Source organism: Haliaeetus leucocephalus, unplaced genomic scaffold (assembly GCF_000737465.1).
Source record: "Haliaeetus leucocephalus isolate CR32 unplaced genomic scaffold, Haliaeetus_leucocephalus-4.0 Scaffold566, whole genome shotgun sequence".
Classification (NCBI taxonomy): Eukaryota; Metazoa; Chordata; class Aves; order Accipitriformes; family Accipitridae; genus Haliaeetus; species Haliaeetus leucocephalus.
Window position 1 is genome coordinate 2,747,260 of NW_010973002.1, and position 25,826 is coordinate 2,773,085.

The 25,826-nt window shown below is 41.2% G+C and overlaps 1 protein-coding gene across 1 annotated transcript; it reads right to left on the reverse strand.

Annotated features, from left to right (window-relative positions):
- Positions 1–3,783: 3,783 nt before the first annotated feature.
- On the reverse strand, positions 3,784–20,323 carry GPNMB (glycoprotein (transmembrane) nmb). The gene is made up of 11 exons (XM_010577608.1): positions 20,254–20,323; positions 15,114–15,260; positions 14,252–14,395; positions 12,759–12,938; positions 11,525–11,683; positions 10,757–11,065; positions 9,430–9,552; positions 8,602–8,704; positions 7,489–7,694; positions 4,974–5,061; positions 3,784–4,282 (listed from the first exon to the last, which is right to left on the reverse strand). Exons 1-11 carry the CDS (start codon positions 20,321–20,323, stop codon positions 4,129–4,131), a joined length of 1,683 nt encoding a protein of 560 aa, XP_010575910.1. The 3' UTR covers positions 3,784–4,128.
- Positions 20,324–25,826: the final 5,503 nt, after the last annotated feature.

The window sequence follows — 25,826 nt, forward strand, 5'->3', positions numbered from 1 at the left end:
AGCGGGCGCTCTCCGAGGAGCGGCTCCTCTCCGAGGAGCGGCCGCCGGGGCCGTCATGTGCCGCCCTCGCACGGCCCAGCCCCGGGGCTTCCCCGCTCCTCTGTCGGAGCCCCGGTGCGGGGGTTTGGGGGTGTAGATAGGAACGTCGGGGCGGGCAGTGGCTCGGCCTCGGCTTCCCGGTCCCCGTTTTGTGCTCCGCGTCAGTGTTTTCTGAGGGGTGCCTGAGCCACGGGGCGGTAAAAGGGGCGGGATCGGGGCGGGGGGGGAGGGGACCTGGGCACCCGTAACCCGCGCTCTGCTGCGGTGGGTGCTTGGGAAGCTGGAAAGGAGCAGACGCAGAACGTGGGCACTGCCGTGTGACCCCTACTCACGTATCCCAGTTCGAGCCTTGTGCGCCCCGCTAAAGGCTATGGTTTTGCCTGAAAAGCCGCAGCTGGTTTGAAACTAGCACATTTTTCTTGGGAACGTGTGTTTTACGTTTGTGTAATTCCCACACGGTGTTAATGGGCGCAAGGCAGTAGTCTCGCTATGTTTGTTTTGCTGTAGAGAGTGTTGTCAAGGGTTAAAAAGCTATGACCTAGGCAAGTTCAAGCATTTGTACTTACTGTGGGAGAAACCTGTTTCCCTCCACCCCCTTCCTCCAGAGATGTTGGCATTTACACTGACAGTAAAATAAAAGAATTACCGTTCAGGCTGTTTTTCCCTCCCTCACCGAGTATGATGATAAAACAATGGTGTTAAGGCTTAAAAGGCATAATCTTGTGAATTATAAAGACCTGTAGTGATAAAAGCTTTAGCTTTAAAGGAAATTTGAGTATGCTGTACAAGGCTGGAGGTGGTCAGTTATACTAACAGGCCACAGTGTCTGGTTGTCTCTTGCAAAGTTTAGTTTGATTCCTTTACAATTCCTTCAGGGGCTGGTGTTTTTTAGCCTTGGTTTCAGCTTAGAAATACTTTTGGTAAGAAAAATATGCTACATCTGATGAGTCTCTTAATTGTGTGCTATAAGAAGTGTTCAAGAAGAAAAGGGGGGAGGCAGAAGACAAGCTGTTTGAAATAATACTTTATTTTTTACAATTACTTTTAATAAACTTGTTACCCAGCTAATATTTCCGTTTCTCTTGATGAAATGTTTGAAAAGATGTTCTTTCTAAAGATGATGTACATTTATGTCTGATGTCATTCTTTGATGTTATTTCTTCAAAGGGGGTGCCCGAAACCTGTCTTGTAACATTTGCTGACATTCACAAATCTGTTATTTGTCAGCTGTTCTTGCCTTTGAAGGACATGAAATTAATTTGTATCCTGATCTGTTCTGAAATGGGGTTCCTCAGCTGTCGTCCGGTTAAGAAAGTCTCCTCACTTCTCAGGTTTGTGGTGCCATTGCCTCAAGTACACTTGAAGGGAGACTGCAAAAATGGCTAGGTAACCAACAGTAGTACCAGATGTGCATAAGCGAACTAAGACTTAGGCAAATCCCGTTGTGTTTTCTGGAGGTAGATACTGTTTTGATTGGTAATTAGGCAACTCATCAAGTTGCTTATCTGACAGTATCTTTTTCTGAGACAAAGGAGATGTACTCTCTAAAATCATTAGATTGTTTATTTGTGAGTACAGAAGTTAGATTCCATTTTATAAAAGTAAAGATGTATGAAAGGGAAGTTACAGCTGAAAAGGCAAAATCAAATTATAAAAAATTAATATTCTGACATGATATTTGAAGGAAGATAGTGCAAGCTATTCTGTATACTTAGGTTAAAGGATAAAAAAGTTCATAAAGTACGCCCAAAAGCTGTTTTCTATGCAAAAGCTTAATTTGTCTCTGAGCTCCTAACACACAGTGTTTTGATGAAACAAAATGCTTTCTGCGTATAGCCTAGGTCAGTGCTAGCCTGCGTCATCACTGATCCTAAGCTTTATAGCTGTGACAGATTTAATTTTTTCATGCTGCATTACAGGTCATAAGCTTTCCACTAAACCCCTGTCCTGCCTCAAGCTAGAGCAACAAATACAAATTACAGTCCTTCCTGTCAGCAGTCTGACTGATAACAGAGGACATAACATTCAGGCAGTAATTTTTGCAGGAAATGTGTTTTCTGTTTAAGTCAGAGAAGAGTTTTAGATGCCCATTTGCGGTTAGACAATAGGATGTTACATATAAGGAAGATGGAACAATGGCAAGTATGGTGCTTTTAGTAATATAACTGAAATGGCCGCAGAGGAGTTAAAATAATTGGAGAACCTGGAAACAGAAGAAGAAAAGAGGCTGTTGAATTTTAGAACTAAAGAACTAATCTCACAGGCATGTTGGAATCTGCATTTTTTATATCCTTAAGTCATTTAAAGGTGTCCATGTGCACTGGGGTAGTGCAAATGATGAGCGTTTGACAGGTCTGCTAAGATACCAGGAAAATACGTTTATGCTTATATATCACCACAGGAACTGAGAACAATATGTATCAGAGATGTTCCAAGACACGGTAAATAAGCTAATTATATTGCAATACAGATCTTCAAAGAATTCAGTGTTTAGAAATGGATTGCGTAAGGTCATTTTCCCAGCCCCCAGATGAAAGTTAATTTCATTTTTATTATAACCTTTAATATTAACAGCAAGGCTCTTATGGAAAATGATCTATTTAAAGCATTTTTGGTCTGTTTGCTCATCTCAGTGAAACTTTTTAGCAACCTCTTCCCATCTACAAATAAGGTGATCTCCTTTTCTCATCATCCAGTAATCCAGCCTTCAGCAGTTCGCTTCTGGTCTCATGCTGTGAAACGCCACAATGCAGAATGATGAGCATGTATGGCTAGAAGACCAGATCACTTGGGAAAGGCCTCAACGTGAGTTTTCTTAACACAGAATTGCAGATAGAGTAAACAAGTGAAGGCACGTTCATTTTGCAGAAGTTTATGCTTTTTAAGCTGCATCATGCAAAAGCAGAAACTGGAGCAGAGTGCTTTATTTATATTGGGGTTTTCATTTATTTGATGAACTGGTCAAAGACAGAGGGATGGAGGAGTGAGCAGAAATTAATATATCTTTACAGCAGGAGAGAGGGGAATGAAAGGAGAAGGGGAAAAGGGAGTTGAATGCTACCCCTTCCTGCTAGAACCCTTGTTCTGCTGACCCTTGTACATGGAGCACATATCTGCCCTCTGGGGAGCAGTGGTGCCAGTCCAGTGTCTCCAAGACCAACGGAAACAAAGGAGACAAAGATGGCATCAGCAATTGCATCTAAGGATTTTACATGGGACTCAGAGTAAAAGTTTCAACAGGGAGAGCCAAGCAGATGGGCCTCATCTTGTTGCTCGGGTGTCTGTGGTCTAGTTTGTAGTGAGACTTGTGCACTGGTAGCCATGTCCAGTAGGAAACTAAATGTGTCCAGCCCTGTTTTCTGGCCCTGAGGCCAACTGGCATATAATGAGCTGCATCCATGCTATTGAACCCTGCAAAACAGGGTGGCTGCTGCCAAACTCCTGGTGGGGAACAGTGCCTCTGGTGGTTCCCAGAATCTGGGGTTTGCTTGGTGGGGAGCTAGCCCGCCTGGGGCAAGACTGTGCTAGGACCTCCTGAACAGTGTAAGAGTGTCAGTGGTTCAGTGCCAATGCCTGGGAATAGGCCGTGACACGTTTCATTCCACAGACATAACATATGTCTGCCCCCCATGTCTTTCTAGCAAAGGCATGAATCCTGCTAAGGCAGCAAGCAGCTATACTGGACTGTCTATTTAAGACTAAGTATTTACAAGTTGTTTTTTGGTCGTTTTGGGTTTTTTTTTAAATTAACCTGTTTTCCCCCTCCAGATTATGGATCTGATTAGTTTGCAGGTAGTTAACCTAGAAGTAAGAAAATCCAGATAAGGGAGAGGGGGGTGTAAGTTATTCAGAAGAGTGTATCTTAGATCACAAGCAAGAACAGCGAGTGCTCAAAACTACCTTACTGTTTCCTATGAAGGACTATTTTAATATTTCAAATTTCACCAAGCCCCCAAAAGTTACCATCCCATCTACATGTGCTTTCACCTTACCCCCTGTTTTTTTTTATAACAACAAGAAAACCCCATCAAAGTACAGTTCAGATACGAGTTCTGTATGTAATCTAATAGTCAGTGTTAGACTAAATGTTTAAACAATGCCTGGTTTGCTTTTCAGGAGAGGATTTCTCTCAGTACTATTAGGGAAGAAAATTGCTTTGAAATTGCTGAAGTAAGCAGTTAGTCCCTTCTGGTTCTCTGCTTGTGCTGCACTTCTCTCAATAGGCTTGTATTGCTTGTATCTCCTGCAAGGAATGTGCACAGTTAGTTGCTGAAAGACATTTAAATGAAAGTTCACACTTAGCATGTGACTGGTGCGTAAGAGAATTAACCATATATTCATAACATATATTCTTTCTCCTCCTTCCCTCTTCGATCCCATTTAACAGTTAACAGCCATAGGTCAGTCATGGTAACTAAGGCCTGGTTTAATGAGAAGGCTCCATTGCTTAGTGGAGTCTTGGTGCTCTGTGGAGGTGTTTCTTTCTCACCACTGACTGTGAAGGGTGAGCATACTCTTGACTCAGGAGTCTTGGTGCAGTCTTAAAGTTTCATGAGAAACATCCAGGCTAATAATGCAGTAACATGTGCTTCTGTTAACTACTGTCCTGCATGCCTAGCACCTTTTTCCCAAAGAATTTATTTGTCAATTATTTCCCAGGCAGTTCCCAGGCCTTCTAGTATTACTGTTTGTGCTTATGAGCACAGAATGTAATTTTCTACGAAAGTCTTTAACATTTGCATGTTTTCCAGTGGTTTTGTGGCTTAAGCCAGTAACCTGATTTTCTTGAATATTTGCCAGAATATTTGTGAACAACAATAAAAAAGAAACAAAAATATAGCTAATGGAAATTTAAGTTGTTGGTTGTGTTAATTTAAACTAATATTTTTGACAGTTCCTTGAACTGTTTTTAATCCTAGAAACTAGCAACTTACTTGTAAAGGACAAAAGCCCCAATGGCGGCAAACACTGCCAACAAACCAAGGAAGATAAAGACACCTTCTGTTGTTCCTGATGATGATCCTAGAGTTCAGAAAGTAGTTTGATTAAATGTTAACCTCTTTTTTACAGTGAGAGAGATTTTCTAAAGAAAATATAATTTTTACTTGATTGCTGTAAAGATTGAAGTACATTTAGTACTTCTAATATGCTAAGCTTTGGAGGTCAGTGACTTTGGCAGCAGGTGGTGCTTTCACATCCTAATTGGTTTAATTCTCGGTTCCACCAGAGTGTGAGTTGGGCTTTGCCGGTTTTCTCGTATGAGCCATGCTTCTGAGACACATGGCTGCCCTTCCAGCATGGAAGGGAACAGAGGGTCTTGCTGGCACCCCACGAGGTGCAGCTAATTTGCTCCTTGCCAGTTGCTACGCCAGGGAAACATTTACACTGCGAGTATAAGAGATGCAGTCACTTTATAAGCTTTAATGTTAGATTCAGCTTCAGCTTTCTCTTAGGAATGATGACCGGGGGAAAGGGGATAGAAAGGAGTTTCTTAAATGTTATTGTTTGTTGCAGTCCCATATGTTAAGATGGCAGAGTGTGGCTAAGAGATTGATGGACTTAGGCTTGTTTGCCTTATCCAGAGCTGAGGGCTCTGCTTTTTTAATGTGCTCATTCTGGGAAATTAACTTTGAGCTCTGCCTGTCACTGAACTCTGCCTTCTGGTTTGCCATCAACCATTTCACTCGCATCTACTCCTAATTCCATCGTATCTGATGGAAGAAGCCAAATCATCACAAGTATTCTTTTTAAATATCTTAATTTTCCAGTCCACAGGCTATACCTTTATCGAGTTTACTGACACTGAGACACATTCTTGGTCCTCATTTTAACAACAGTGTTTATACAGTGAAGTAACCTAGAGGTGTGTGTTGGCTTACCTTTCCAGTTATTAATTTATAATTGCTGTCTATGAAAATTGAGATATCAAATCAGGGTTTACCATTTACTTCATACATGTGCCTCATATATTTCTCAGTTTGTTGATACAATTGTTTGTGAAGGCTTGACTTCCCTCCTAGTTTACACAGTATTTTTGCTGAGACTCTAGGGATTTACCTTATTTTATGAATGAGGTAGGTCCTTGGACTAGTTTGCAAAGCAACACATACTGGTGGGATGGGTCTAAATCATAGGACAGCAACCCACTCAACACAGTTTAAGCAAGTTAAGAGTGGATGTTTTGTGCAATGCCTACATAACTCAGGCACAGTTCTGCCAAATTTCAAGGGCCCAATGTTTAGGCACCAAATACTCAGGCACCAAATTATGGGATTTTCAGAAATTCATAAATACTTGCCTTCTCTTGAAAAATGAGTGGAAAATTGTGGCACATGAGAAATGTTTGCAAATGTTAGATGGGCTCCTCCAGAAGGTGACTCAAAGCAGCAACGTCTCTTAGATTCTAATTCTGCCTTGATTATAGTGGAAGCCCCAAAGTACAACTTAGCTTTGCCCTCTGGAGGAAATCTAGGAAGACCAGCCTTACTGGGCTAAAGTTAGCCTCTGTGAATACAGTTTGGAAAAATCCTACTGCATGCTTATCTTCACCTTTAGGAGCTGGAATGCACTTATAGGTCAGGCATTGTGCCTTAGTCATCATGAACTGATTTCGGTACAGCTAAATTTATACCCAGATTAAATAAAATCAGCCAAAAATACTGTGGCAAATGACTGCAAAGGGTCAGTTGCTTCGCTGGTACAGAAGAGTCACTATGACATTGCAGTGGGAGGTCAGGAGGGCAATGGGAGTGGGAGCAGAGAGACAGCACGATCATTTATTCTTCTGACTGAGGCTCAGTTTAATACCTGGGTCTGTCAAAGACTGCTTGGGCAACCATGAGCAAGACACATTGATACTCATCCAACCAAAGGTAAACCTCCTGTTCTGAAATAGTCACCCTGGGCAGGCTCTGTAGTCAATGAATGTTACATAGATCTTTCCAGAACCTAATTCATCTTATCCTCATGTAGAAATGGAAACCTGGTCAAGGTCAATGAGCTACAAAGAGGGCCCAGGGCAGCCAGCTCAGCTGCAGACTTTGGTTCTGTCTCAAGTGAGCTGAATTCCTCTCTGTTTCTCCATGTGTGGAGTAGGCTGGCTGGTATGTCCCCCACCTGCTTTTCTGCCCAACAGAGTTATTCTGTGGAAAAATACATTATGGCTTAAGAACAGTTCATATTCTGTAATACTGAAGGGTTTGTGTAATTACTATACTCATTGGATCGTAAACATAAATCAAACCAAGTTCTAACATCTAAAATTCCCATAGGGAAAGAATCGTCCTTTATCTTTGCATGGACTCTCACACAAGCTGGCACAGTCTCAGCTGAGGCCTCCAGGCATAATAAAAATGCCATATAAATTCCTGTGCTCTTCCCCGCTGCAGGGAAATGACCACAGGGAGAAGCTATTCACAGACAACCCGCATCTGCTCTGTGTGGACTCACCTCCATTTACAGAAATCAGTGCGCTGGCAAGGGCTTGACTTGTGTCATCCCCCAAGGTGATGTTTATACAGTATGTTCCAGGTTCCTCAAAAGCTCTCCTGATGGTGAGTAGGCATTCATCAGTGACGATGATGGGGTCGCATACCACACTCTTGGACACCTGGCACGTCGGGTCAGAAACTACTGTACAGACATCTGTGGGGAGACTGGTATGGGAAGAGAGAACACATTACACCTGTGGAGTCCTATTAACCCAGTTCATAGACACATTGCACTGATGCCCCGGTTTTATGCTGGTGCCTGTTTACTGAAATCAGTGGCGCTACAGTGATTTAAGAGTGGTTTTACTAATACGTTATATATGTATTTTATATATACCTATACATTTTCTATATACATACATGTGGATTTTATACAAAATGGATATATACAATCTATAAAATTATCTGCTTCTTTTACATCTCATTTAACATTTTATGGTGATCAAAGAATTACCTGCCTCAAATCGGATTATAAAGTCCGTTACCTGTAATACACATCATTAAGAAAGGAATGCAGATTCTTATCTGTAGTATCATGTGCCGAAAATGTAAACGCTAGCTTAAGAGAGGTTAATTGTTTTCCAGTTGTATTACCAAGATGATTCTTGTACTTCTCAGTCCTCTCAACTCTAATCCCCTTCTAGGAGCTAGGAGTATTAGTGCAATGTTTTCCTATCCAAGAAATTGCTTGGACACACCCATTTACTCTAAGTGTGAAAAACCATGGCCAAAAAGAAAGGGTTTCCTTCCAATTTCAGTAGACTGCTTCCCATTTTACAGTAAGTGCTGAAATCTTGTCTTGGCCAGGAAAATATAGACTTGTTTCTCCCCACTGTCTAGTTCTCTTATTTTTACTGAAGCTTGACATTTGTTCTGAATCCTAAGAGCCTGGCAGTAACCTCTGTTGCCATACTTTACAAAAGAGACTTGCATTATCTTTAGTTCCAGTCAAGAAATAGAAACACTGCAGTTCCCAACTTTTGTTCATGCAGCTGCATCTAAGTGCAGACAGCATTCCAGCACCTAATTATTTTTAAAGAGGGAAGATTGACAGTTTCATTCACACACTTACCTCCCTTGGCAGGTAACAACAAAGTCAACCAGTGAGTTTTCAGCTTGACTTTCTGTCATCTGGATGCTCATCATCTGAATAATATTTACCTCAAGGATTCCCTCTGGGAGAGGAAACAGATGTCAATGGTAGGGCACATGACAAGCTCTGAAGTCTGTGTGTATAGAACCTCAAGTGTTTGGCTGATGCTCAGTTCAAGTCTTGTTTTCCATAACCTCCTCCCTCCCTTAGCACTCCTCTTGAAGGGTTTGAAAGCTGAGAAAATTTCCAGTGCTTTCCCGGTGAGGCTGCTCCTTTCTGCTCCGCTTTATTTTTCTATTATTATTATTTACTTATTTATTTTACAGTTACTTCCCTTTCCCACTACACGTGACTTCTGTGCATGCCAAGGTCAATACAACCTTATGTGACCCCCCCAGGCCGGTATGCTTCAGGTGTGGCAGGTTCAGAAGCTGATGATACAGAAAGTAGTGATATGGTGCACATCCCTGCCAGCCATTTTCCAGCCCAGGTGCCTGGAAACACCACAGGTAGCATGGGGGCAACCATCAGCAGGCATCCAGACCAAGGCCCAGCCTCATGTGTCTGAAACCAAGGGGCTATAACCTCTGCTGCTAGGTCCTGGCAGAGCATGTAAAGAGACCGAAGTCAGCCAGTTAGCTGTCTGTACATTAGTCTTTAAAAATGTCAGCTAGGTCCAAAATAAAGATCTTATTGTGGGTCTTAGGTATTTGATAAAGGGAAGCCTAAAGAAAAATTATCTCTACCATACATTGTTGTACATTATTAACCCCATTCCTCTGTTCAGGTGTTGACCTACATCCTTACCTACGATAGAGATACCAGTTCTATAGTATCCATTTCTGTAAATATGGCAGCCTCCATCAGGATTATCTTCCATTGACTCGACAGCGGTAGAAGTGTCTGAATTAGAAGATACTCCAGTCGTTACTGTTGAGTTGAGGGAGAAAGAATAGACACACAGCTTTAGAACAAGTTCAGCTTACAGGTATTCTGAACATGGCCATATATTTCAACTGCATTCATTACATAGGTCATTAGTGACTTTGGTTTGCAGCTGTGCAGTCATGTGTGTATCTGTATGGGATCACAGTAATAAGGCTTAAAGAAAACACACATGCCCAGCATAGAACCCTGGAGTGGCCTGGGTAGCCTTACTCTAAAAGCCACATTGCTAGTCACCCAACTCTGTGAAATAAAAGTGAGAGTGAAAGGTTTTATGTAATTAAACACTTCTTTAAAATTCCTAAATCAATTCTAGAAGAAATCCAAAGGCCAATAAAAGGTTTAAATCGCTCTCTTTAATAGCAGGTATTTTCCCATTGCTCTACATTACAGCTAGTGGAAAAATGAAGAGGGGAAGTAGTGAAAATTATATCTTTCCTTTCATTTTTCATTCTCACTCAACATTTTGGTAAAAGCACATATTAAAATTCTGAAATTTGAAAAATATAGCCACATTTATAATTTAATAGTAGTAGTATTATAACTACCCAGGCTGAAACTGCAGGCCTTTTACAAACCTTAAACCCCCCTGAGATGATAAACCAATGCTGAACATAATGAAAGTTATTCTGAAATATGATAGTGCATAAATTTAAAGTGGAAAAGCCATTCTGGGTTAATGCCATGTGCAAATCCCATATTTTGGAATATGAGTAACTTTCTTCTAGTTCAATCCAATCTCTTTTAATTTTGGGTGGAAGTTAATGCAAACCAGAAAGGAACTGACTGTAAGAGTGTTCTGAAATACTTCTTTCTCACTTAAAATTTACATCTTACCTCAGAAGATGAACCTGAGTAGGCAAGGCTAAAGTCACTTGACCTGGTGTGGTAGAGGGTGTAAAACCAAATTTATATGTACTGCATGTCCATCTGAAGACCTCTGTATGCTGTCACTGTTGCAGTAGAACTGGATATGTAATGTGTTAAATGTGTAAGTGATGCCTACTGTAGAATCATAGAAGAGTTTATGCTTATTGATTCTGTCTCTAAACCAATTTATAGAGGGTTTGCAGAGCCTTGCAGCTCTTTCATTGATGACAGTAAAACTTCTAAAGATACGAACTTAAAATACCAGAATTTAGAGTTTTAGCATAGCTCCTAATACCACTGCTCTTCAATAAACTCTTACCTGCTGAGGTGGGCAGTAGTGCAGTAGGTGTTACTGGCTGGCAAGGTACAGGTATAATGGCTTGGACAGTTAAATTCAGAGTGAAGTTCCCTTGCAGAGTGTAGGTGTGAGTTGTAGTGGAACTGCTGGCTACAAATAAGCCACTTCCATCTCCAAAGTTCCACTTGTAGGAGATGGCAGAGTTATTAAGATAGTAGGTGGGATCATGGATCTTCACATCAAATGTGATTGGTGAGTCTTTGATAAAAATGGAGTCTGAGATGTTGCGGTCATGTTTTTGGAACATACTCACAAATATTGGAATTTTGTCTGGAGGGGAAAAAAAAAGAAGTAAATAAATAAAGCATACATACCTGGCTGCAAACAACAAACAGCTCCAAAGTCCCTGAACAGCAACAGTCAAAATGTGAGACATTAACATGGGTTTCTACTTTAATTCGATTTACTGATCTGAGGAGTGAATGTCAGTAGGAAAGTGTTACCCAGAAAAGTATGGGAAGAAATGAGGAATCACAGGCATCTGTGGAAGATTGTGTTTCCTCTCATAAATAATTTTTCATTACAAAGTAGAGGCATCACAACTGAGCTAGATACAAAGGTAAATTACACTACTCAAGGCAATTTACCAGAGATTCCACATCCATATTAAAAACCTTTCTCAAGCCAATGTCTTCTTTTCGTGCCAGATGATGCTTGTGCTGAATTCTTCTGACACCTAAACAACAAATACCCCTAGTATTTTATTACAATTTATTCCAGCATGCTTACCTGTTACAACATAAATGGCACTTGCTGTTGCAATTGGAACATATGCTGAGTGCCCTCTCCTGTAAATGGATACCGCCATCACATGTTTGCCAAGAGTGATATTTGCTGTGTTGACTGAAAACATCACTGAAGATCGTCCAGTTGTTTGGTAGTACTGACCTGAAACAGAACATGAACTTACAATATGTTTACCCCTTCAGCCTAGCTATGAGTTGTTTTAAGAGAAGCAATATCTCTGTGAATCTCGGATTGTCTAAATCAAAATGAATAGTTTAGAATTGTCTTTCAGTTATCTGGCAGGTGTTTTTGGAGGACTGAATACATTTACAATGTATTTACTCCTGTTATTTCTGTGGGTTTTTTGAAGGTGTCAGAAAGGTGTCTCAAATTTTGCTAACCTAAGAGAAATTTGCCAAGGCATCTACATCTTTCCAAAGCAATTACATTAAGTCATTAGGATTATGTAGTGGATGGTGTTACCTCTTAGGCATTTTAAGTGATCTTGTGTTTGTATGCTTTCAGTGTAGCAAGAAGGTATAATACCTCTTGCTTCATACCCTAAACCCTTTGTATACATTTGCTTGTTTGTTTTTGTAACAGCTGATTGAGGTAGGTAAATAGTATCACCTCTACACAAAATTTGGGACATTACTATTATTACTCATGCTGATATTGATGGTAATACTGATTTAGCCAGGCTAACTTAGGATACTAAGATTTAGTATGTAGCCAATGTCAGGAATAGCCCAACCGATACTGAAAATCGGCATCTGCGGCCAGATCAGTACCATACAGTCAGTGGCAGTTTTCACCTCCCCAGAGGCAAGGAGTGCTGCACCGTTAAACTGATCAGAAGATATACAGCACTATGGTCTCTCTTAAATTTAAGAATCTGAAGTGGCAATGAGCAGTCAACAAAACATCTGACTGACTGCTTGGACCCTCTGTTTTCCTAGGAAAGGATCTTGAGTATTACTGAAAGGAAATTAATCTTCTTCAGTGGTAGTACTGTGAATGCAGAAGAAAGAGAATCTCCTGGTAATCCGTGATTTCCCGACCGAGCAGCTAATAGCCTCTCTGGAAAGCAGGGAATGAATTTGGGATCTCCACTCAAGAGCATGGAATCCTTTTTAAAGAACTTTTACTAAAACATACTCGACAAATGAGTTAGTGTACAGAGTGAATATAAGCTTTGTAGCATCAGCCAGACCAAGGGATATCTTGCTGCACTAACCAAACGTGTGAAACACATAGACAAAGTTCCTTCTTCTCCAGCCAGGATAATGAGGGAAAGGTCTCCCATCTGGGAATACATTATGGCTGTGGTTGCTTGTGCAGTTTTCCCAGCCACAGTTGTCGATCCATTCAGTCCAGTTGTAGACATAGACTTGCTGATCCTGGGAAGCTGGAGGATCTAAGTGTAGAAATAGGACATGTTCCCGGTCAACTGAGAAATGTGCAGAAAGTCAGGAAACAGGAGGCAGGCACCCCAGGTTATAGCAGTTATTGCACTTAAACAACAGCTTAAGTGAGGTATTTTTAGACTGACATTTGGTTTTATAAGATTGTGCTTTGTTTGGTTTTTAATGTAAACACCAGATTGTTCTGGCTTGGCATTGTTTTATTTAGAAGCTTAAAAAAATTTTACTGTCTCACGGGCCAGACATGATTTAAAATTGCTTGCTGAAAAGTTGCTGTTGACTACACAGGATGCTACTCTTTCAATGGAGTTAGTGGGGCTACCTGAACATTTGGCAAGCAGAATCTAAAATTTTAAGTAGAAATAGCAGCCATGGAAGCACTTGAGGAAGTGACTTAGTTTGTTTTGTCAGAAAAGTTTTCTATGGCACCTTTAAATAACTTAGACATGAATTTCAGTTCCTTTCTAAGTAATAAAAGGACAGCTTCCTTCCCCAAACAGCACAACAGATATTAAGTAGAGAATGGATATCAGCAGTTAACAAAACATTAGACAGTCAAAAAGTAGAACTCAGGCTGACAAAAAAAATTGCTGATATGTCTGGAAATGAAATTGCTTTGATCAATAAAAAACTTTGTTGAACATTTATGAATTCAGAGGAAGAAATGTACAACAGCCTGTTTCACTCTAGATCTGGTAGCCTCAAACATTGGAATGATGATAGTTTTTTTGCTCCATGTAACTGTAAAAAAGATTAAAAAAGGTGATTGATCAAAAGATTGCTTGATTTTAAAATGATTTATTTTCTTGATTGTTTTTAATTCTTAAAATGTGGGAATGTGAGATTTACTCTTTCTTGAGGGTTTTTCAAGATGCAGATGATGGTTAGTGAGTTCTACAATTCCTAATTGAAAAAAAAATCTCAATTTTATAAATTGACAGCTTTATAAATTTGGAAGAAAACAGTGTAACTCTGCAACCTTGTGACTGAGCTGAAAAGCAGTAACAGTTTTGTTAGGAAGCGAAATTAACATCACTGTTTTGGGAAGGCAATTTTATAGTGAAGGCAAATCTTAAATTACCTAGTCATTATATATAGTGGGTACAGAACAGTGAAAATACCACAGTGATCTTCTGAGGAGAGAAACTGGTGTGGCACAGGTTAGACATGCGTGTAGTTATCAGTTAAAAGCAACATGGCTGTTGTTCATAGAGTGTGCCTCTGATGTTTTAAAAGATTCATGACATGTTCACCCCAGCACCATAGTCAGATGCGTGTATAGCACAGGGAGACTGCCTTTACCTACCCTGGGTACAGTTTCTCTCGTATATTATGTTGCCATCATTATCTTCTTTTTGGCACTTGGGAAACTGGAGAGTCACAACAAAGGTCACGTTGGATCCTACCAGTGCTGGGCTATCAGTGTCCAATTTGGCTGTCACCCTTCCACCTGTATAAAAGAAAATTGGTCTTCAGTGCAATAAAGGATGCATCAGAACAGCAGCTACCTTCAGCTGTGCACTATTTACATTAGAAATGCTTGATTGATTCCTCTGTTTCCAAGGGGTTTTGTGCTCCTAAATCACTTGCACTCTTATCAAAACCTCAACTTAGAACAATCAGAGGGACTCATCATATCCCCCCACATCACTTACTGGTCTGTTCTTCATTTCCTTCTTAAAGCTAAGAATATGGTTTTTTACCCATGGGGGTCAATATATTCCAAAGGAGAATATTTTTGTTTCTCCCCAGGGATGCAGCCTTTAGACCTCAGCTCAGATGGGGTGATAATAAACAGGGCCTTCATTGAAGTTGGCAAACTGAAGCCCACAATGCCCTACTGAGGTAGCAGTTGAAGCTACCTGTCCTTCAGGACATGTTTCAAATAATGGGTTGTCCTAGAGCCCTCATCATCAATATGGCTTGATAAGTATTAATGTCTGAGACTATGAGTCATGGGAAAGCATTCACCGTAACAACTCACTGTTCTTCTTCCTCAGACAATGTACTGGGAATGGTACCAAAGCCAGTCATCTCTAATTTGCTATTCCTTGCAGCAGTGGTGGATATTGCATCTGTGAAAAAGCACTATAGCACCTGCACTCTTCAATGAGGTGGGTTTTCTGGCCAATTTTCTCAGTGTCTTTGAAATGCCTATGTGCAATCACCTTTCCAGCAGTCCTTCCATCTGGGATCTCCTTCTTCCCAGAAAGGATAAAGCTTTTCGTTCCATTTATTTTGATCACTAGACCAGCCTTGTAGCTTCTTGTAGGATGTGACAGAAGTTCTTCCGTGGCTCAGCACATCTTGAAACCCTAGAGAGAAAAACAAACATGTAACGTAATAGCATTTTTCCCGCCACCCTATAAAGATATTGCTCTTATGCTGAACAGCCTTCTTATTACAACTATATTCTTGTACTGATTAGAAATCTCTTCACCAGTAGAAAGTTACAGAATTTTATCATCACAGCTATAAACACATCAACTATAACCAACATAAAGACAATTCCACTACTGACAGACTGATGTTTTTCTACTTGCACTATTGCAAGCTTTCCAGAGAAAGAATAAAAAGGTTTACAATATTTTGACAACATCAGAGCAATTGTTTGTATGAATGGACATAACTCGGCAACAATCAGGCTAGTTGTACACAGGTTGCTTGATTGCTGACTGCTTTGTGCTTGCCTGGTGATAAATCTATGAGTAAAAGGCTAACAGGATAAGTTCACTCTGTGTCTGAGTTGTGCTCTAATGGAAGTTATGCCAGGAATTAATTTTGACCCAGTGAAGCTTCTTTGGTGAGTTGGCTGGTGGTTTGGGTGGTAGGGGTGGAACCAATTGTAACAGAAGCTGATATTTCCAGAAAAGGAAATTTAGAGCTGAATAGTAAATTCAATGTGTTTATAATATAACAACAAAAACGTATTAGCTTCATGCCTATTACTTTAAAATGGCTCAGATATTAAGTAACTTTAATAAGCTCGCTCTTCTCATATTACTACAAATGATGGGCTCAAACTTTTCCCAGGCCTTCTAGGATCCGTCTTTCTGTCATGAAGTACATATAATGAAAAGCAAAGTAAATATCCAAGTAACCTGTAGGAACATGTCAACCACTGTAGGATGCCATAAAAATATGTTTGTAAGTAGGCTCATCGGCAGAGTTCCATTAAAGCCTGGGGGCTTTAAACAGCTCTGTCATGTTAATCAGCTAACTGCTAGGCGTGCCATTCTGTAACAACATCAAGGGAGTTAGGATTTCTGCTGTTCATGGCTTTATTTTAAAGGTAGCTGATGTTGGATGCTTCTGAGATTTATACCCAAGTGCAACGAAGAGTTGGATGACTTCAAGGAAAATGCAGAGACCTGTAAGAAGGGCAAGAATGGCCCTGTGTGCTGTAATGTAACTGGCTGTGTTGGAATATCTCCCAGTTTTGGAAAAGGCACAGAACAGGTGTAGCCAGTTTAAGCATGGTCTTTATGGGCATGGGACTCCTAATTTTACTGCAAGGGAGAACCAGAGAAACAGCACTGAAGAAGAGGCAGAAGCTGCTTTCTCTTGGTGTTTTATTGCCCAGTGAGATTTCTGCTGGGCAGGAAGGACATCCCTTGGCCAGTCCCATCCTAATGGTCACTCCGAACTGACGCTGGTAGCTCTCTCCCAAGTCTTGAGGACTGAAAGGTTCAAGGAAAACAGATTTTGCCCTCAGAGACATATTCTCTCACGGTCTTTTGCTCCTACAGGAACTCCCCACAGTCTCACTTAAATCACTTGAATCAAGTCTTCCCTGCAGATTTAATGTATTTTGATGTGAGCAAAGCATAACATAACATCATGACTGGTATTTACTTAATGGCCTGTATCACATGCTGTATTGTTTTCAGTCTTGGTCAGAAGAAGAGTTGGGTAATGTCCTTCAGAAACTTTTCTCAGGAAAAAAACAGATTAGGAAAGTATAAAAGTATTTCACAAAGGCTTATCAAGTTCAATTACATTTTAGGTCATTAAATTCATGCGTAATCTTATTTGAAAGTAAGCGGCCAGGGATTTTTCCTAATTTCTTTTCCCCATTCTCTTTGATTTTATCTAAAAATTATTTAATGAATAAAAATGTTTGAATTTTGTTAGATCAGAACATTTCAATCATTGTTTTTTTTCCCAAATGCTCAATTCATCAAAAAGAGCTGGAACACTTTTAATTTTATAAATGCTTTTAATTTCGAATTTTCATTAACAATCCTTGAATTCAGAAGTCATTTTCTTGTCCAGCTTTGGTAATAATTGTGGTCACTGCTTCTAAATCACAAGCTCCTTAGGCATTTCTGTGCCTCCCTGATGTGCTTTGTTTATTTCAATCTAATATAAAACATTTCACAAGCTTCAGGACAAGACAAAAGACATTTTTTCAGATGAGCAAATACTTCAGCACTAGTTTCTCTAACACATCGAACTGAAGATTTTCAGTTGCTGAATTTAAAGGAACAAAAAGCTTTAATGTATTTCTTTAACAATGAAAAACACTCAAGAACAGATGTTGGTCATCATAACCAAAATTAGAGCAATTCAGTTCAAAATAGAGTAATATTACACTCTAAGGAGCAGATTACTGTAATAGTTTTGGTGAGGTGATCATAGGAGAAAAGATCTTATACTCTGATTGACTTTCTTCTTCTCTTTCTGTTTTTCATTTTGGTGAAAAATGTAGCAAAGACAAGAAGCTCAGTGTTTCCCGTGATAGTGTGTTAGCCATGAGAGAATGAAAGCCAATGTTAGAATAACAGCAATAAAAAGATGACCTAGCTAAAGAGGATGAAAATGTATTAGAAGTAAAAAGGCTGATGTTATGGCCAAGCTAAGAAGACAGAAAATAATGTAATCTTTCTAAAGTTACATATAGAAACATAATAAAGCAGGGCAAAAAAGAATTTGAGGAACAACTTGGAAAAACATAAAACCTACTAATTAATCTTTTTTTCAAATACAAAAGTAGTGGATAGCTTGCCAGAAAGTCTGTAGGGCCAAAAGATTATGTAGATACAAAAGAAGCATTCAGGGAAGGTAAAGGGATAGCATGAAAGTCAAATATGTTACTTTACATTTTCATTCACAAAGGAGGAGTATAAGAGGTTTCTGTGCTAGAATTTTTCTTTACAGTGATGGAGAGTCTCTCTCAAAATGAAGTTTTGGCACAAAAAAAAAAATTATAGAACAAATCAACAAAATGAAGTTGTCTAGATAGGATGGCTCAAAAATTATGGAAGTTATTCAAGAATGAAATAAATGAGCTATTAACCATAGCATGTAACATCTTGCTTAAAACTGCTTCAGTGGCCGAGAAAGGAAAGTTGGCAAATGCTATGACACTCTTTAAAAACACTTCCAGGGAAGATTTAGAGGATTACAAAAAGTTTGAGGCTCAAATTGGAGAAGCTGGTAGAAACAGCAGTGAAGAACAGAATTAGCAGATACAGTGGATTAATATGATATGCCGTAAAAGGAGCGCATTCCTCACAAATATATTCAAGTTTCGCTGAGGGAGCCAGAGAGCATGGGAACAAGGCTGACCTGCTTCTTATAGTCTGCTTGAGTTCCAGACACATTTGATGAGGTCTCTCGCTAAAGGCACTTAAAGGAACTAAGTTACCGTGGGATAAGAATGAGGGATTTCACATGAATAAATAATTGGTTAGGATATATGAACCAAAAGTTATGCATAAGTAGCCAGTTTTCTCAATTGTTGAAATAATTTAAAATGTTCATCATCTGGAAAACAGGTAAACAGTAAAGAAGTTCTTTAATCTGCTGAAGACAGTGTCTTAAAGTAGTAGAGGGGAGGACTGTGTGAGACTCAATGACTCAAGAATACAACTATATGAAATTCAGCATAGGTAAATGTAACTTTACTTATAGAACAACAGACTCTAAACTAGCTATGGCCACTCAGAAATGAGATCTCGTAGCTTTACAGTTTTGAATACAGTGCTCACTGGTAGTTGAAAAACTAGGGAAAGGCTAGATAGATAGAGAATGAAGATGAAAATGTCATTACAGCATTGTATAATTCCATGTGTGTTCATGTGTTGAATACTGTATGCTGCCCTGTTCTCTACAGGTCAAGCAGGGTATAAGAGAACTGAAAAAAATACAGAAAAAGGTGGCGAGGATGCTGCAAAGGGATAGAATTGTTTCCTTATGAGGCACAGCTAAATAGACCGTGTCTTGAGCCTGGAGAAGAGATGACAGAGGAGAATATAAAAACAGAATCACGAACAGCATGGAGGAAGAAGCAATTTGTCACTATTTCTGAAAGTACAAAACTTAAGGAGGATCAAATGAAACCAGCAGGTTACAGGTTCTAAGCGCATAAAAGATATTTCTTCATGTAAGGCACAGTTAAGGTGTGAAATTTCTTGCTGGCAGGATCTTGTGTGTGCCAAAAATATACATGGCTTGCAATCAAAACCCAAGTGCGTGAACGGATGGAAGAAAAGTCCAGTAAAAACTGTTAAATACAATGACTCTGCATCTGATAGAGGCAGTTCTGGCGCTATAAATCACCAGAGGCTGGGAAAGTGTCCTGAGGAAATACCAGTATACACTTGCCCAGTTATGTATCCCTTACTGTTTCCCATTGGAGACAGGTACAAGGCTAAATGGATACTCAGCCGGACCTCAGCTTTTAAGGTCTTCTGTTTCCTTACTGTAGATTCTGGAATTTGAGCCTAAAATCCCATTTCTGTGTTCCCAGCCCTGAGCTCAGGGAGTCAGCCTAAGACTTGAGTCAAGCTGGGGGCCTGGAAAGAAGCAGAGGACCAGCCCACTGCCTGCCCATCGTGGTTTGAGGACCTAATTCCTTGATCAGCCTCCCTGAGGTTGGGGATCCACAGGTCTGGGTCTCCCAGTGGGAAGCACTGCCTCTGACCTGGTCTCTCCCAGCCACAGCTGAGCTGGGCACACTGGGAGAAGTCCATTCTGCATCTGCCTTTTTAGCTACGCTTGAGTTGGGGAAATATTGTTACGAATTTCTTGAAATGAGCCAAGGCTTAGCTCCGGTCAGCTCCGTGTATCTGTGGAGCGCAGGAAATAGGTAACTGAACAGCTCTTGGTGTATTTCTCCAGCTCAGGTGACATTTCTACCCAGAGCCAGGTGATTCTGAGGTGGAGCTAGCTGTCTCGCACCAGTTCCCAAGCACAGCTCCAGCAGTCACTGCACATGCAAGGAGCAGCCGTTTTTACTGCACTGGCTTGGGCTGTCGAACCCGCAGGGGCAGGGAGAGAGGACGGGGTGAAGGAAACACTCACGTGTGGCGGCAGCACACAGCACCGCTTCGGTCAGGAGCAGGAATCCGAGGTGGCGGTGAACACTGCTCATGGTGCCGGAGACGCTGCGTCGGCTCAGCGTGCGCAGAGGAGTAGAGAGTGCCCAGTGCCTGCACACGGGAACTCCTCCAGTCCCCACTGAGAAGTGAGAATGAAGTTTCTCCGCTTCTCTGCTCTCCGATTAAATGAAGGGCCCCAGGACTCATCATGTGATGGAATTAAGCAGAGATGCATGATTTTGTCTTCAGCTTCTTTCAGCTCATGTGCTTATGACTCATTCCCTTTGCTTTCAGCATTCCCTGGGATTTCTGAGACCTGTTTAGAGCCACACCATTTACCTCGCAGGCATTTTTATACTAGTTTTGCACTATGATCAATTTTTGTACTTAATTTGTTTTTAAAATAGGAACGTCTATTTCTAGAAGTCCAAATTAACTCTTGCCCCAGCCTGATTTGCAAGTGCTACTGCAACAGCTCACTGCATTTGATGGACCCATCACTACCTAACCATGTGTCTCTCCCTACATGCTGGACAACAACTGTAAACTAAATGGAGACTGGCCAGTTCTAACACATCCCTGGACTTGGATCCTGATCAGAGTTGATTGTTAAGGAAAACGTTATTTAAACATTAGTGGACACATGTGTGTACCATCTGACCACAGCTGCACAATACAATGTGCCTATGGTTAGAGGTGTGATCATAGACCATAGGTTGTGACGGCCAGTCAATATCTAGCTCACAAGTTGCCATGACCTACACACAGACAAGTACTTCATTGTATATACTTCATGGTGTGTAGACATAAAGGAAAAATAGACTTTGCTGCCCAGCCTAACAATGAGGTATAACCAATGGCTCAGGAGGACTAGGGTAATACAGACAGAGGGGCAAACACTGCACTTAGTGGTTCAAATTCAAGTTCAACATGCTTCACCAGCCCAGGTGTTCTGCGTGCAGTGCAGCAACTGAATTTTGTTGCAACCCTGGCAGCCTCGTGAAGTTTCTTGCTTTTGTTTGCAGCGAAGGACAAGCTTTGGTGAGATGGCATGGCATAGAAGCAAGTACGGTCCTCAAGACAGGAGTTCAGTAGTGGTTTCAGTGATTCCAAAGTATAGCACTGGCAAGTGAGACACTGGCTAGCCAGGAACCAGCAAGTTGGGCAACACTAAACCATTATTATTTTGGGCAGGGCACATGAAAGTTTGTAAGTCCAAGGCACTGTCAACAGAATGAAGAGACTGGCCAACGAAGGAGATTTTAGAACTGTGACTACTTACTCTTTTTATTTTTTTTTTTTGTTTTTAGTTTCTTCCATTTTTCTAGCATTTTCTGTTAGCTGTGTAAGTAATTGTCACTACTCGGAGCATGCCAGCCAGCATTTCTCTCAGTGACGCAGGCTCTGATGTCCAGTCCTGTGCATCGCAGACTCGGTGCTTCAGCACCCTCCTGGCTGGGTCCAACCCTCCCTCCTACTGTCGGCCAAGGAGAAGGGTGAAGGCAATAGCCTCAGGGATATAAGGCTTGTTTAAACTAAGCCCTCATCTGGCAGAAAGGAGAGGGAGCATATATCAAAGTCAAAGCTGTGACTGACTATGCAAAAAAATCATATGACTGCAGCGTCCTCATGTGATTGTTGCTTTTTCATTGTTATTAAATCAACTACATTCCCAGTTGAAATGTCAGGTTTCGAAGCCATTCACAATTATTTTTTAAACTGTGTGGGACATTAATTTTAATTGCGCTCCTTTGTTTCCAGGTTGTTGATCCTAGAAGTGAAAAATGACCTTCAAACACTGTGTTTCAGCACTGGGGGCCTGATCCAAAATCTGCTGGGGAGAAAGGAGGTTTGAATGCTCGTTCCCAACAGGGTTTTGAGAACCTCCAGAGGAAAACTACTGACAACAAATGCCTGTTAATTAAAAACAAAAATTTATCAGCCTAAAAACAATAAAGTTGGTTAGGATGTAGTTTTTTGCCATGTTATTTGATACATGAAATTGTTACATAAATACTGAGTGACACTCTCAATAAGGGCCAGCTGGTGGAAATTATTAAACAAGTTGTAAATAGACTTCAGGGGCACTGACGATCAGGGCTGTGGTTAGAGGAATCCAAACCCACCAGGGCTGGGATAATGACTAAAAGGTGGCCGTACTGTGATGATCTGGTCCTTCGTGTTCTCCTTCCTCAGCTCTTGGGTCTTAGACTACTCATTCCTGGAGGGCTGACACAGAAAATGTTTAGTTCTGCTTGTGCTGTGGCTGCAGCTGACAGTGTTAGCAAGAAAAGAGGAGAGGATAAAGCTGTATAAGAAGGGAGGAAAGAGCTAGGAGGAACAGAGATGTAAAAGGAGTGAAGAGAAGAATAAAAAAGCCAAGGAAAAGTATGAGAAGTGAAGACTGAAGGGACCCCCTGAAAACTGAGCTGACTTCTCCAAGTGTCCCAGCTGTAGCTGACTCTGTCTGAAAATGAGTCCATCTGAAACACTGAAGAGTTGCTTGAAACTGGTTGATCATCACCAGATCTTAAATTAACTTCATAGTTTTTACATTATTATTCTTGGTCTCTGAGAAACAGCTTTGCAGTTAAAACAAGTGAACCGAATTGTGCAGCTGTAAAAGAGAAAAGATTTTAAATATATCCTAAATATTGTCCTAGCAAAGAAACACACATTCAGAGAGATTTAGGCTTAATCTGACAAAGAAGTGGGTGGGTAGGAAGTGCTTGGTACTTCACAGCTTTAGCGCCTTGGTTATTAAAACTCACTGAGGAGATATACATCTCTGCTACCTGCAGGCCTGTCAGATGACAGGGTGTGAGCACATCATGTGTACCTGCATGTCTAGACTGTGACAGAGCTGGCACGCTCGCACCGGTATCACACCACCATCGTCGCAACATGAATACAGGAATTGTTAATCACTGCTCACAGGAACCTTAAAAAAAAAACAAAAAAAAAACCCCAAAGAGATTTGAAGAATGAACTTGACTTTTGGCCAAGCCAGCAAAGGAAAATGAGACGATCTTGTTTTGGCAACCAGGTATTTTTAGGTCAGTGCTGTCTGCCATTACCAGTGGTCTCTTGAGGGAACTCTGCTTAAGGCTGGACAAATTCCCTTTCTGGGAAGAAATCACCTGTGTCTCGCCTCATATGTGGCAGTGGCCATCAGCTGAATGAACCGAATGTGTAAACAAAGCTGCATTAGCAGTCTGCAGTCTGTCTTGTTGTACAGGGGAAAAAAAAGCTCTACAAAAGCTCCTGATCAGTTTATGGCACCATCCAGCTCAGTTTATCACTGAAAAACAAATTAACCCTTGCAACTGGACAAACAGTCTTTCAGTAATTCCAGCATCTTCATTTTTCGCTTTTGTGGTAGCTAAAGCTACGCATTTTACCATTTTTTATGGGAAAGTATTTCCTTGCAGTCATACTTTTTCTCCAAATTCCTGTGTTGGGGTTGATGTTTTCCAAATTTGGCACTTGACCACAGTATATATTTCTGGAGATTTTTTTGCGATAAAAGTAATTTTTGGCCTGATTTCCTCTAGAGGGAAGGCCCAAATGAGCATGCCAACTCTCCGCCTTTTTAGGGGTGTCTTTCTGTTCCTCCCTATGAATGCTAAACTCACTGCTCAGTCACAGCCATGTGTGTGACAGAGTGCCCCCAAATGCCTCATGAAAGCAGCTTGTGGGGAAGGTAGGGGAACCCCCAAAATTGTTTACAGCACTTTGACATCAGCAAATCCTCACAAAAGCTCATCCTTGAGATGCAGACCCACAGAACACCCTGGTCCAATCATCCCACACAGGTGGACTTGGCTTCCCTGCCCATGGGAGTTCTCACTAGTTTGTGCAGATGACCAGCAGTTGAAGACAAAGCACGATAACAGATATCGATCCTCCAGACTGCACCTTGCATCTTTTTTTAAAGGTGTGTAAACAAAGCAAGTTTATTCAATGTCTCTGGGCAAGTTGGGTTGTTTTTTTAAACTATGGTGTCAGTGCAAGGAGGATGTGTAGCTATGCTGGTAGTCCCAGTGCTCTCCTGCTGCAGCCCATGGTCTTCTAAATGCCTCTGTGACCTTCTGGCTCGCTCTGTGTGTACCTCAGCTGACCCACTTTCAGTTTTGAAGCTGCCACAGTTCATTTGCAGTCTGGACATTGGTTTTACTGTACTACTTTTCTCATACTGATTTAATGAACTATTAGGTGGTTTATATTCACAATGATTCACCAAGGCACAGTCCTCTTCCAATCAGGAGAGGAAATAATTGTTGTGAAAGTGCATGATTATGACTGTGCAAGACCCATATTTTACATCATATTATAATGAAATCCATTCAGGCCTCCCTGTTGCTCAGAGAGGTTTTGTATCATTCAACTCAAGAGAGAGCAACCAAGCTATTGCTGAAAAGGTCTGTTTTCTCTAAAGACATTCATTGATAGTTTGGCTAGGAAAAAGAGAAAAATGTCTTCCAAAAAATAACCCAGGAACAATCAAACCAGCAAAAACCAAGCAAAAGGTGATGTATCAAAGAAAATATACTTAACAAAACATCTGCTGTGTGGTCATTTTGGTGGGAGGACACTGAAGGAGAAGTAGTCTCACAGCCGAAGTTTGCTGCTTTAAAGCTTTTCTGAGAAACAGTATAAACTGAATGTACTCAATTGTACCTTATTCCCTGTATATGCTATGTCTCACTTATTATGGACTGGGGATAAGAGTTCATCACAGAAGCTCAGTTGCTTCATGGTCCAGTGAAATTGCCTTGACTGCTCAAGAAATAACCTCAGCACTTCCCTGAAGTAGGAGTCAGAATAAATGAAAATGCTGGCAGCTGAACTTTAGCATAACATACTCTTCAATGTGTTAACAGCAAGAATATGGGCATTTTTTGGACTCTATTCCCACTGACTCATGGCTTTAATTCAGACAGTAACCTCTTCCTTAGAGGCTAGACCCAGCAGTGAATATACAAGCAACAGAGAGGGGAGAAAGAAGACGAATGTATTATACAGCAACCAGCTTTCTGTCTGGAAGCCAGTTTAGATAGTAGCATTTATGGCATAAAAGGAGGGAAAACTCTGAGGAAGTGGAGCAGTTCTGCTCCTAGTGATGTGTTGCTGTCACCCTAGGACTTCTGTGGCTGGCAGCAATTGAGGAGGACTCATTTGCAGGCCTGGAGGGAAATAGAAAGAAAAAGGTCGTACGGGTTTGGGTTTTTCCAAGTTTACCTGCTGCCACTTGCACGGAGTGGTCACGGCTTGCTGGGACCACGGGTTAAGCAGCCAGGCCCAGGAGGAGCAGCCTGGTTGTGCCGAAACTTGCCCGTCTCCACATGCACACATGCATCACCACGTCGACGCGTCTTCAGCTGCTGCGGAGCAGCGGGTGGCAGGATCAGGCCCTGACGGCGCAATACGGCGCAAGCAGGGGAGGGGAGGAAGCCCGGGCTGGTAACGCAGCGGTGCAGCCCCCACATCAGCACGGGTTACTGCCCCAGCTCTCCGACGCATGGCTGGAGGGGCTTCTGCTTGCAAAAAACTTTA

What these genes read in the sequence shown, in the direction of transcription:
- GPNMB (XM_010577608.1), bottom strand. Translation starts at nt 20,323, where the DNA reads ATGAGCAGTGTTCACCGCCACCTCGGATTCCTGCTCCTGACCGAAGCG. An exon ending in CTATGTGTTTCACACGTTTG is followed by an intron (nt 11,684 to 12,758) that starts GTTAGTGCAGCA and finishes GTTCTGTTTCAG; the next exon opens with GTCAGTACTACCAAACAACT. An exon ending in GGGGCTTTTGTCCTTTACAA is followed by an intron (nt 4,283 to 4,973) that starts GTAAGTTGCTAG and finishes CATTCCTTGCAG; the next exon opens with GAGATACAAGCAATACAAGC.